Here is a 13529-nt window from a genome sequence, read left to right as displayed (position 1 = left end):
TGATATCTAAAAACGTCCATTTTTTTTGTTTCCTCCTCAAGTCTTGACAAAAAAAGACAAAAAAATGAGGCAATGTTGGACGGTAGAGAACTTTTGCTAGCGCTCAATAATATCACTGACACATCCCGCACACCGTCCACTTGAAAGGTCCCAAACAAGGGCGAGAGATAAAGGGTGAAAGAAGGCCCGGGCTCGGTCTGGATCCCCCGCCGGCCGCTCAGCCTCTCTCTTTAATAGCGCCGTTCTCTATAAAAGCCACTGGGAAGTACCTCACATTAGCTCTGAGGATCACTAGTTAATAGGATGATGTCTTTTAGCTTTTGTTATGAGATTATTAACCGGGATAGGTTTCTGTTCTCATCCCAGCCATGACTTGGAGAGCCTGTTGAGCACAAGTGCTAAAATACGGTGTCCCCCACATTGTCCCGGGCCCTGCATTGTCCAGGTCTTTTTAATGAAACACCTATTTCTGAGGGCTTCACCAGGTGATCTTTCTTTTTAGCCCTCTCTCATCTGCCACTCGTGTAATATTAATTACCTGAAGTGTCCTGCTTTTTCCAAAGGCCCTTCAGGTCAGCCCCTCCATGTTTAACGCAGGCAAAGCTGGCCCAAAGTGGACGGGAGAATGAAATGATAGTCATAGTCAACAGAAGAATGAGAGCAGAAGAATAGGGTGCATGTTCTAGTGCTGCACCCAAAGAGCGCCTGTGTTTTGTGGCGCTTTTTTATGGGCTTGATTTTGTTCAGTTTTATTCAAACACTGAAATATGTCATCATCTCTCACATTTGAGCAAATGATGTGAAAGTCTGGAAGGTAGAAGTTTGACTATATTGTGTTTAAAAGTAAATATGTCAGTAAACTTTGTGAGACTTTCCACAGTACACAGCACATTTCCTTCTGATTCAGCATTAAAGCGAAGTCATAAGCTCGCTCAGTCAATAACGCAGTCCCATCCTTACGTATCACGTCTTTCATCCATGTTTCCTGTCTTGTGCATCTCTTTAATATTTGGTGTGCGCGAGGAGAGGAGCGTAAATGGTGGTTTTGTAATGTAAACTGTCTGTCCAGGCCGTTGTGCTCGTAGCCAGGGCGAGATAGTGGCCAGGCCGCCCAGGGATTAAGGCTAGAGGTGCAGCCCCGGCTAGCCGATAGTCTGTCAGGCCGTGATAATGTTTATTGATTAAAAAAACACGCAGTTTAATAGAGTGGGGGGTTGTGGACAGAGATGGACGTATTTGTGATTGCTGGAGGTTGACGGACTGAGCTGGACTAAAATTCATATTGCCTGCACCTCTGCTCCGTGTCAAATATGTAATATCGCCGCTGCCGAAAACCTAGTGTCTGGGAAACGGTCATTTAAAGAAAAGGGAAGAAAACATTTCTCAATGTGCATTAATGTTAAAAGATTGAGCTGTTGTGCATCATTTCTATTGGTCCTTCATGAACATAATGAAAAGCGAAAAGAGAATTTTTTTTCACATTATTTAAAACCATTTATTTAAGTGTGTATACTGGTAGAAACATTAGCATTAGAGTTAATGAAAATAAACACAGTAAAAAGTTTCCTTCTTAAAGGAGAGCTCTGTAAAGAAACAGACATTAACATACATAAAATCACGACTTCTTGTGTTCATGTTCATTTGTTTTATTATAATATTAGTGCAAGTGTACTGTGCAGAAAAACAGCTTTTTAAATCTAACATATGTACACACACAGATATATATACACACATTTACACACATCTGTGTTCTCTATTCTTCCGATAGCAGCGATATAAATATCGTATTTCCAAAATGGTAACTTCACAGGAAAAAACCTACTTTACTTTTAATACAAGGCAATGGAACCAGACTTTTTCCAAGTCATTTTTGGTCATTTATTTTGCTCCATTCTTCATGAAATTTTGACACAATGTAAAGGGTAACAGGCATTTTCAAATTATGTCGAAAACTGAAAAATGTCAAAAATGGAGATACAACAGCGATATATCTATCTCTCAATATAATTTCTCCTTCAGCTTCCATTGAAAGTTTGTTTTTTCATTATCATTTGAATACATGCAAAGTTATTTAATACAGTAAACACTATTTGTGTTTAATCTAATGCTTATTCTAATATATTCTAATATATTCCAATATTAGTGGTTTTTGGACAAATACAAGCTTACTGTCCAGACAAACAGCTTTTTAAATGAAATTTTCTAAACACACTTCACGACACATTTAGCAGAATCCCTGCTGAAGTGAGAAAGAGTGCAGTCTAAATTGGAACGGAAATGCACGAAAATGCAGGAGGAAAAAAGTAAGAGAGAAATAGAGAGAGAGGAATCTATTATCAGCGAGCTGTTTGTTTTACCCCTCCCGCGGAGGGCCTCGAGTGCGAGGCGTCTTGGCTGTTAGCTGGGCTGTTTGCGGAGGGCGTGTTTGCGTTCTCGGCAGCGCTGGGACGGATGAGAGCGGGCTACATTAGAGAGAACCCCTATCTCCACTCAGTCTCTCCCTGACACACGTTCAAACAATTACATGAAAGGATGGCACGATAACCGTGTATGTATAGCACAGACTTTCCTCTCATTAAAAGCGACTTTGCCCAGCCCGACCGCTAGCGTCTCTCGCCACAGTTTAAGGGCGCTTATAGTTATGAATTCTTTCTCTTAAGCCGCAGAGCAAGCAACCGCGGGTCAATAATACCGGCAGCAATTGAAATCTTTGTCGTGGGGGGGATTGGAGCCTTAGTCGGGAATTAAATGGTAAGCGCTCCGTCCGTAGACATTCAGTTAGCGCAGATATGTCAGCATGTTGTAATCCAGCCAAAACTTCTGCACTGGAGCCAGGCAGACAACTGCTAATACCTGAAGATCCATGTGGAGTTATTTTGGCTGAATTATATAACGGTGGAATCGTGTCCCGGGTTGGTTTAGGGGGCGAATGATGATTGAGTTGCTAGCTTAATAATTAGGGATGCTCCGTTTATGGGAATCCTGGGCCGATTCCTGATTTTTCTGCCCGTGCTCATTAATAAACAGAAGTAAATCCACCTGGATTGGCTTTGCGAAGAAATACAGCATTTATCATTTATTTAGGGCTACAGTAAAATGAAGAAAGTAGAGATATTTTAGCTCAATAGCTGAGCATCACCTAAACCTTCTGTTCTTCCAGAGTATACTAAGTACATCATCACAAATCTGACATTGGCCAAATTTAAGCACCTGTTCAGTTTTTGATATGATTCATCACCAGTAATAATATAAAAAATAGTAACAAAAAGATTAGTGGTAAACCTCATATCTACCAAATACCACTTTATAGAATATCTATATTCATTTATTCACTAAAAAAGTAATTTTAGATTGTTTTTGTTGGCCCTTTCATCACACAATGTAAAACACAGCTGGACAAAAATACAAGAAAATTACTTACGTTTTCATGACATTCACAGCAAAAATAACACAATTTGTGCTTTTATAACATAGACCTATCTAATTTTCCATTTTTAGTATTTCCATCAAAGCTACCCTTTTGGGCTTTTATTTTCTAAAATGATGATTGATCTATTAATCACAGACTTTAAAGCACAGCTGGAAAAAATATGAAAAAAATAAATCAGGGTTGCACTTACTTTTTCATCACTTTCACAGCAAAAATAATAACACAATTGGTGCTTTTATAGTTTAGACCTATCTAATGTTCCATTTTCAGGATTTCTACCAAAGCCCCCCCCTTTTGGTCTTTTATTTTCTAAAGTGATGATTGGTCCATTCATTACACACTTTAAAACACAGCTGGAAAAATGCAAAAAATGTAAACAGGGTTACTATTTTTCGTGACTTTCACAGCAAAAATAATAACACAATTGGTGCTTTTATATTCTAGACCTGTCTGATTTTCCATTTTTAGTTTTTCCACCAAAGCTCCCCCCTTTTGGTCTTTTATTTTCTAAAGCGATGATATGCCTTGTTGCTTTCTTGCTCTCTGTGGTCACTTTAAAAGAGGCCGATCCCCCTGATCAATAGCACGGAGAGTAAGAGGTTCGCGGTTAACCAGTTTGGCATAAATAAGGGAAAATGTGTTGTGTCCATTTCGAAGCTGGTGACGGGCCTCCTCAGCCACAATGGGCCGAGCTTTATCCCGAGATTAGGTATTGTGCCTAAAGCAAAACTACCTTCCTTCAGGCCGCCACAAGGCTAGTGCGGCCCTTTCATTTCACGCTAACAAGACTGCTCCATGCCGCACAGCCACTCCAAGTAATTAAATCAATCCTTTTGTACTTACCGCACTCTCCCTCTCTCTCTCTCCCTCTCTCTCTCTCTCTCCCTCTCTCTCTCTCTCTCTCTCTCGCTCCCCACACTGACGAACGAGATTCTGATTATTGCCTTCATGCATATTCAGAAAAAGACTTGCTGACAGACCTTTTAATGAGGTCCTGCTCAATCACACAAAACAACGTTCATCTTGTTCGTTTTTCTCCTTTTCTACGTTTATTTTTCCCTCTGTAATTTTTTTAACTCAAAAAAATAAAGGGAGGGCAGACCAGACGAGCGTCGCCCCTCTTAAAATAAATCGTAAAATGTTCCAAAACAGAAAAAAGAGAAAGTGAGTGAGCTGCAGTGAAGTTGAGATGTGGCCCTTAAAACTCCGATAGACAAATTGGATTAGCGGCTATTGGATTAAACAAGAAAATGGTCGGATAAGAAATGAGAAGAGCTTGCTGTGATCACAGGATTTAATATATTTCTTTTCTCTTTTTCCTTTTTCTTTTTGTTTTTTTTCCTGTCTTTTTCCTTTCTCCCCCCTTTGCCTCCCTTTTTTCCCCTTCCTTTTTTTTTTCTTTTGGTAAAGAAGCCCAGCTCTTAGCAGGGCTCACCAGATTCAGGATTAATTTGTAATTGTTCTCATTTCTTAATACTACTGAAAGATTTCTATCTAAATCAAATGAGAGAAAAAAATTGGTATTAACAGTTTGACAGAGTAAAACAAAATAAACGACCCCCGTTGTGGAGGTTTATTTTTATGTTTTTTGCATTGTTTTGCTTTCAGTTCATATAATTAATTTGCCATTGGTGTCTGTTTGTTGGGCTCATTTAATTGACAGTCATTTTATACTGAGTAGGCTGTGTCTGCTTTAATGCAGTGTAGTTTATAGGAGTGTTTATTGTGTGAAGTATACCTCAAAATGAATTGTACACCTATTTGCTGGAAAGTAGGAGCCCTTCAGAGCCGGAACGCTGGCTCGTGGCGCAGGGCTTTGCGGGGGCGTTGCTGTGAGTTGGTAATCAGTAAAGGATAGCAGGGAAAAGGCAGCGAAATGTGTACTATGAGGGGATTTCATTAATGCTATCTGGTTTGAATGTAACAGTGGCTGTGATGCTTATCTTAATCTTATTTGGCTATAGAGGCTAGTTCACCCAGACACGGCCGCAAGCCCCCCAGGCCCACCACACAACACTGACGTTTGCACGTGTGTGTATGTGTGTGCTGAATTTCTTGCATGTATGTATTTTGAGAATGTATGTATGTGTGTGTGTGTGTGTGTGTGTGTGTGTGTATGTGTGAGTGGTGAATAGGGAAGGTCACTGGAAGTGATTAGTGACCGATAGGAAGAATGTGTAGGCATTTTAAATCCCTTGTAAGCAGATACAACTGAATTGTGTTTTTTAGAGGACAAAATCGATTACCATAAAACTGTGGCGTCAAGATTAATATGGGTTGGAATATTTTCTATATATCTCAACATACGGACACAGAGAGAGTCGTATGCAGAAGTTAATTTCCACTTTTTTGTTGATGAAAATAAGTGAACACGTCCTCTACAGAGAAAACACTTCTGCACATGTTAATCCACAATAACTTTTCATTTGCTGAATTTGACATATTGGAAAAAATCAAAAAACACAAAACGTGGCCTGTGCAAAAGTCATGGCGCATATCATTTATGCACACTTTTTTATGGTTTTTATTTCCCCAATATGTTAAACTCAGCTAGTAAATAGAAACTGTCCACTAAAATGTGCAGCAAAATATTTAAATGTGTTGACTGCAGATAGAAAATGAACAAAACATGTCATTTAACTAGAGGGTGCCCAAACTTTTGCCTACTGTTCAAAAGTTTGGAATCATGTGTCTCGTTAATAATTGCTGTTATTTTATTTAATTTTAACTGCAGATTGAAGATGGCAGATGGTATTTTGCTTAGATTTTATTGTTTCATTTAACATTGATGCAATATTTTAATATTTGAAAATATATATATATATATATATATATATATATATATATATATGTAATCAAGAAGTTATTAAATAGTTAATATATTGAAAGTATCTATTTACAGTAATACTTCTCAAGAGATTCTCACCTTGAGAATCAGTCGGCTCTAAGAATTTCATGTACTTATTCATATTGTTTATTATGTATCGCTTTTGTCGGCACAAAACCTCATATCTCCAAAATGGTAACTTTACAGGAGAAGGAAAAAACATACTGTACTTTTAATGTAAGTCAATAAAACCAGAATTTTTTCCAAGCAATTTTAGGCCATTTCTTTTGGTCCGTTCGCCATGAAATTTACACACAACGTAAAGGGCCACAGGCTTTTTTCTTTTTAATTATGTTAAAAACTAAACATTAAAAATAGATACACAAGGTTTTGTTCTGGCAGTAGCGTTATAATTATTTTATTATATTTATTTTAACAAAATAATAAAGTTTTTTTCATCAGTGAAAACAAAGCAGGGATTCCAAACAGTATATATATCTTAATGTATAAAATCATAAAAATTAGTGTAAAAAATTGTTTCAAAGTATTTATCTGGGCAGTAAGTGTGTTTAGCCAGTAACACTATATTACAGTAGAATAAATACAAATAATACATAATACAAGTAAGAATAAATAAAGTGACACATAACAGCAATTTCTTGTTTGAAAAAAGTCTTCTAAATTCATTTAATGGTGGACTGTTTAGATAGCCCAGGTACGATAACTACAACTAATGGATGATATCAATTATTGGATGATATTGGATTATAACTACAACTAATACTGGGTTTCCGCGAGGAGAGATTTTTAAATGGTTAAACAAAGACAGTGACATTAACACTTTAGTGTACAGTGTGCATGTATTTTTGCTCAGCTGTTAAAAATGGCAATATCTCATATCTCCCAAGCGGTAACAAAAGAAAAAAAAACGGTATGTAAAAGATTTAACTAAGTAATTTTGAACCATTTCTAGTGTAAATAAAGGAACATAATGTTGATACTGTATGATCTGATAAATGTAAATATATGTTTATTAGGTTATTCAGCATCTGTGTGTCTATATGTCTCTTTTTGTCCCTTTTGGAGAAAGTAAACTTTGCGTATATCAGCCAGGATGTTTCAAACTGTGTTTTCTTGTTATAATTTCCTTTTTTTTTCCAAGTCATGAGCTGCAGCAACCTTGGATTGAATGTCATTTTTGACAGTTGAGCAAAAATATGTGCAAGACAGCAAAACAAACTGCAGAAATAAAACTCTGACCTCAGCTGAGGAGTTAGCGTCTTCCAGTGGCCTTTGTTCATAACCAGCTAAGAGCAAAGGTCAGGTCTGTGGCACTGTAGAGTGTGTGTGTGTGTGAGAGAGTGTGTATGACAATATGAGGACTCAGAACTCTTTCCACTGTCACACGCATACGCCACCCCCCCTCCCCCCCCCCCCCCCCCGCCCTGCTCTGGCTCCGGCCTCCGCGATGCGCCTCCTAATCCTCCGCTTCCTCACAATGTCACACAAGCTTAATATTACCATTTATTATTTGCTTGTTTCATTTGGCTGTGCGGAGCTACAATGACCTGTCACACAACACTTTATCCCTTCCGAGCCGCGCTATTTAAAAGTTGACTACGGTAATCCATTCCCAAATCCCAGCTCCTTTTTTTCCCCCCTCTCCTCCCCTCGCCCCCTTTCTCTCTGAGTCGTTGTCGTCGTCAAATAAAAAATTACACACATCTGGCTCTGGCAGACATGAGAACCGCTCCCCCGGTGGAGGGCCGGGACGGATCTTTTTTTTTTTTTGGTGACTGACAAGGCCGTCGCCCGCTGAGCCGCCGCTGGCTTTGTTGTGGCCAGCGGATTTGTCTCTCTCTCACATGACCAGCGTCACAGTCACATGGTGCCCAGTAAGAAAAGAGGGAAGGGGAAACGAAAAAAAAAAAACATCTCTCCACCAGAGTTCCCAGCTCAGACTTGGACTTTCTCTGAAAGTCCCCCATCTCGGGCCTTAGCATCGCCACCGAGTTTGTTTTTATCCTTTGTCAGGACATGGGTTATACATGTTTTTTACATACATATATAAAGTATTATGTATAAACACACACTATATATATATATATATGTATGTGTGTATATATATATATATATATACACATACATATATAAATATATATAGTGTGTGTGTATACATAATACTTTATTTATGTATCGCTAGAAACGTGCTATGTTTTGCATATGTAACTTTATATAGTAATATACTGCATATATGTAAGTATATATAGTGATATGTCCCATTTGTATTTTGTGTATGTAAGTGTCTGTATGTACTAATGTGTCCCGTATATGTTTGTATTTGACCGTTAGCTTATGGACTGTTGGGTCAAAGTGACCTCTGTTCGACTTTGATGACACTATGCAGTGAATGCAAATGAAGGTTATCCAAGAACATTCTAGCACATCCCATCTCCCAGCATAATCCACAGCCTCCGAGTAATTGTTCTGTGATTCTACTGCATAAGAGAAGCTGTCTTCACATTAAAGCGATAGTTTGGCCAAAAATTTACCAATCTCCCTCCCTCCCCAAAATGTGGTGTCAGCCAAGACATGTTTGGTGTCTGAAGTTTGCTCCTTTAGTTTTACACTGGTTAATGTATCTAACAAGTAATGGAAGCTTATGCCCTACCAATTAGCGTCATCCTGAATCATCTCAGATTTGCCTCAAACCGTGAGGAGTTCAGTATCTCTAACAGACTTGATTGTGTGGTTTTTGACACTGACACACTGTTATCTACAAACATGGATTGAAGTACAGAAAATACTGAGGCCTGAGTTCAGCTGCTGCCACTGTTTTTAGCCATGCTGTGTACTGTTGTTCATATTGTAGCTGTAATACAGTGTCATAGAGCACATGAAGTAAAAAGGAGCAGCAGTAAAACTTGCGTTTAGACGCTAATTCTGTTGTTGATGCTGTCAGGCGGAGCCGGGTATCAGAGAGTTAGTGAGTAGAGAAGGTGATTACATAAGCTTAAAGGATCTTTCATCTTTTCTCCACTTTCATCCCCTCCTTCAAAGAAATAATTAGTGTCGCTGAAATGCTCAGAATGGCGACGGCGGTCTCGCATCTCCAACCCACTTAACCGATTCAGCCGTCACCTCCCGCCAGCCATTACTCAGCTCCGCAGCACAGGCAGGTGGAGTTTGGTGCTTCATGAAATTAAACAAGTCTTATAGACATTGACCATATGAATCCAGTTTTACGAGTCGGAATTGTAGAAACTGACAGTTAAACAATTGAATAGCTTCTCTAAAGGCCTTCTGAAATTTTGTTTATGTATTCATTTATTTTTTTATTTAATATTTTTTGGTCGACACTTATTCTCTAATAGCTTGTGTTTTAAACGAAAAAGTTTTCTTGAAATCGGTCCATTTAAAAAGAAACACGCATCTACAAAATGGCAACTTTACAAACTCTTCCCTTTTTATGGAAATTAACTTTCATTAAAAATGTTATTCCAAGCAGTTTTGGAGTATTTCTATCCATCCATTCATCATGAAATTTACAAAAAATAGGTAGAGAAATAAAACGCTTTTATGTGGATGGATGAGCCAGAACCAGAACTGTGCATTCATAACTTTCTAAAGTAAGTTTAGAAACAAATCTGCAATACCAGCTTCTTAAAACGAGACTAACATATACAGCGTATGCTGTGCATGCATATAAACTACCGTTCAAAAAATCTGAACCTCTTTTGTAGTAAAAATTTTTTATTTTTAAACAATAATAGCTTATAAAACAGATTTATTTCTTATAAGCTAGATGCTAAGAAGTATTTTACATGTTTCATTCCACCTTTAAGGATTTTGAGTTATATACTGTACATCCTGTACTGTAGATTAAATTCTATACAGTGACTCGATCACCACTTTTCAAATATGAGGCATTCTGCATGTTAATTTTATTATAATGTAATTCTTGATGTTCTACAATCATTTTAAAGCCTTCGACAACTCTGTTCATCATTCTGGACGCATCTAACATTTCTTCGTTTTTATTTACAGCTTCATACCTATTAGCTGAAAGCTATGAGGCTGAACAGGACCAGCATACTGAGTTTATTTTATACAGTTAATTAAATCCAACCTGGTTTTATATTGTTAGAAACAGTGATTCCAGTTCAATTTAATAGAACATTTTACTCTGTTGATTTTACCCTTCACATACAAACAAACCGATATGGAATTTACAGTCTCTAAGATCAGCCAGTATCTCCAGCCTTGCGTGGCCTGTAGAGTGGGCGTGGCTTCACCTGTGTTTCCTCCTACAGTGGAAGTTTGGCATCTTGTTCATATATATATATATATATATATATATATATATATATATATATATATATATATATATATGCACACACCATAAGGCCTCGTACGTATTCCGTCTCCAGTCTGGAGGGTGTTAGCGGCGGTGGTTTCTGAAGCAGCACAAAGTCTCTGGAGCTCAGTGTTAATCCCAGCCAGTGTGGGAACATAACCAGCCGCCCGTAATCCAGCCACCTAATCCAGCGCCGTCTCTGTTTTATTGACAATGGCAGCGTCTTGTGAAGTGTCTAATATGTTGCCACTGAACACGCTTCTGGCCGGCTTCCTAACTTGCGTGTCAATCTGTGTGGCTGAGAAAAAGCCTGTGGGCTAATCTCATTTGATGCACTTCGCTCAGAGGAGGAAAAGGTTTGAGAAAAGTGCTCAAGTTAACCATGCCGGAGAAAGTAAGACAGGAGTTTTGGTGTGTGTTTGTCTGTGTTCATCAGCAAAAAAAGGACTGTGATCGCTAAAAAGTTACAAACTGAAGTTAGAGTATTAGCTTGACGTGTACACTGGACATCAGCAGTTTGAGGGCACCAAGCGTTTTATTGAATCATAATGTAACTAAAGATGTTAAATACAAACTGATTAGATCCTGACGTTTGTATTGGAGAGAACTGCAGAACTGAAGAATCACCATACCTTAATGCAAATAAATCCAAAGGCCATGCGTTTTGTCCTCTTTGTTGTGACATCAGCACTCAAACCCTTCAGGTGTTTAAACCACATTTGGACCAAAGTAAGTTAAGTATGTGCTTTTAACATTAGTCTGGAAAAGAAAACTGAAAAAGAAAAATCAGTAAGCAAAGTCTGCTCTTCATACTTCGACACCTTGACAAACATATACGCTAAATACAGTCGTGTGCAAACGTTTTAACGTCTCCGTTCAAATAAATAATTTTGTTGTTTTTTTAAGTGAAAATAAGTCCATCTTCCACAGAGAACACACTTAAATATGGCATTTTCTGCCAATTTTAGTGCTCAGTTTCTATTTATTTGCTGAGTTTAGTGTATTAAGGGACAAAATAAAACATAACATGCCATAACATCTGCACAAACCCTATTTTATGTGTTATTTTTTGCTCTTATATATTAAGTTCAACAAATAATTTACTTACACTTTGAACAAACCATGTAATTTTAAATACACTTGTATACCCTGAGTATTAGCACTTAGCTTTTCTTATTTTACTGAAAAGTAACAATGAGAAAATTCAACTATTTTTCAGTTGAAGCAAGGTGTCCCAAAGATGTTGATGTAGTGCTGTAGCTGACTTCACCAGGCATAACATGCATAATTCCAATTTCCTGTTGACGTTTAACTCTAATCTAATCAAGTGAAATTGATAACAAATCAGAAATGTGCTTCTCTTATTCAAAGTGCTACTCTCTGTACTGAAGAACCCGATGATGTTCTGAGTGTTTGTAAATGCTGTTTTGTGGCTAAGCTGTAGTGGTCATTGCTGTGCTGTGCTGTGCGCTCCTATAGGGAAGAATAAGGACGAGGAGGAGGCCATGATGCAGGAGTGGTTCACACTGGTCAATAAGAAGAATGCTCTGATCCGCCGCCAGAACCAGCTCTCTCTGCTGTGAGTTCTTTATTTACTTTCTTTATTTCTGTTTCTGTTTCTTTCTCTGTTTCTCTTGCTGTGTCCCAACTGTGTACTAAACACTAAAAGCTACGTATTATGTACTGATTTTAATGATGTAAGATTATGTCTGGTTAGTGTTCAAAATATTAGCGTACTACACCATTTCGAACTAAAGAGAAGTGGTTAAACGATGTTGCTGTGTCATTGTACAGACCCTCAGGCTTCTAAACAAAGTAAGTTTTGCACATTTACACGTTTACATTTTTTTCATCAAACTTCTTTGAAGCTGCAATGATGGTCTTATATACGAGTGCTGCTGTAGCCAGCTACAGTTGTATGTTATAGCTCGGTCTTGTTAGCTAGCTAAAACTGAGTGTGTAAGTTCTAACCTTGTTTTGTTAGCTGCTAAAAAATGAGTATACAAGTTCCAATTTGATCTTGTTAGCTAGCTAGATAAAATGAATCAGATGAGTTCCGTCTCAGACTTGTTAGCTAGATAACAGCTAACTACAGCTGATTATTTAAGTTACAGCATGCTCTTGTTAGCTAGCTAGATAAAATAGAGCAAGTTTCCAGCTTGTTGGTGGTATCTGAATAGCTGAAGTTGGGTATAGTTAAGTTCCCACTTGCTCTTGTTAGCTAGCTAGATAAAAATTGAGTTGATAAGTTCCAGTTTTGTTTTGTTAGCTGTGTAGCTAAAATTGAGTATATGAGTTCCAGCCTGGATTTGTTAGCCTGCTAACTAAAATCGAGTGTGTAAATTCCAACTTGCTCATGTTAACTAGCTATAATGGAGTATATATGTCACAGCTGGATCTTGTTAGCTAGCTAGCTAAAATTAAGTGTATAATTTCCAGCTTGGCCATGTTAGCTAGCTAGATAAAATTGGACATAGAGGTTCCAGCTTGGTGGTGTTATCTAACTAGTTGAAGTTGAGTAAATAAGTTCCCACTTGCTCCTGTTAGCTAGCTAGATAAAATTTAGTTTATAAGTTTCAGCTTTTTGTTAGCTACTTAGCTTAAATTGAGCTGAGTTCCAGCTGGGACTTGTTAACTTGCTAACTAAACCTGAGTGTTTAAATTCCAACTTGCTCTTGTTAACTAGCTAGCTATGGTTAAGTATATATGTCACAGCTGGATATTGTTAGCTGGCTAGCTAAAATTGAGTATATATATATATATATCACAGCTTGATTTTGTTTGTGTTTGGTTTTGTTAGCTGCTAGATAAATGAGTATACAAGTTCCAGCTTGGCCATATTAACTAGCTAGCTAAGGTTGAATATGTAAGTTCCAGTTTGTTGTTGTTAGCTTGGTGGTGTTATCTAACTAGCT

General features: G+C 37.8%; 1 protein-coding gene across 3 annotated transcripts in view; it reads left to right on the top strand.

The window, feature by feature from the left end:
* The window catches only part of ehbp1 (EH domain binding protein 1), a 233217-nt gene that overhangs the window by 207174 nt on the left and 12514 nt on the right, over nucleotides 1–13529 (top strand). For all 3 annotated transcript variants that reach the window (XM_036594170.1, XM_036594169.1, XM_036594171.1), the window contains one exon: nucleotides 12094–12193. In XM_036594170.1, coding sequence (XP_036450063.1) covers nucleotides 12094–12193 — 100 coding nt within the window. The remainder of the gene's footprint in view (nucleotides 1–12093; nucleotides 12194–13529) is intronic.

Source organism: Colossoma macropomum, unplaced genomic scaffold (assembly GCF_904425465.1).
Source record: "Colossoma macropomum unplaced genomic scaffold, Colossoma_macropomum, whole genome shotgun sequence".
Classification (NCBI taxonomy): Eukaryota; Metazoa; Chordata; class Actinopteri; order Characiformes; family Serrasalmidae; genus Colossoma; species Colossoma macropomum.
Note: the sequence above shows the minus strand (reverse complement) of the source record. Positions and strands in the feature narration are given on the sequence as shown.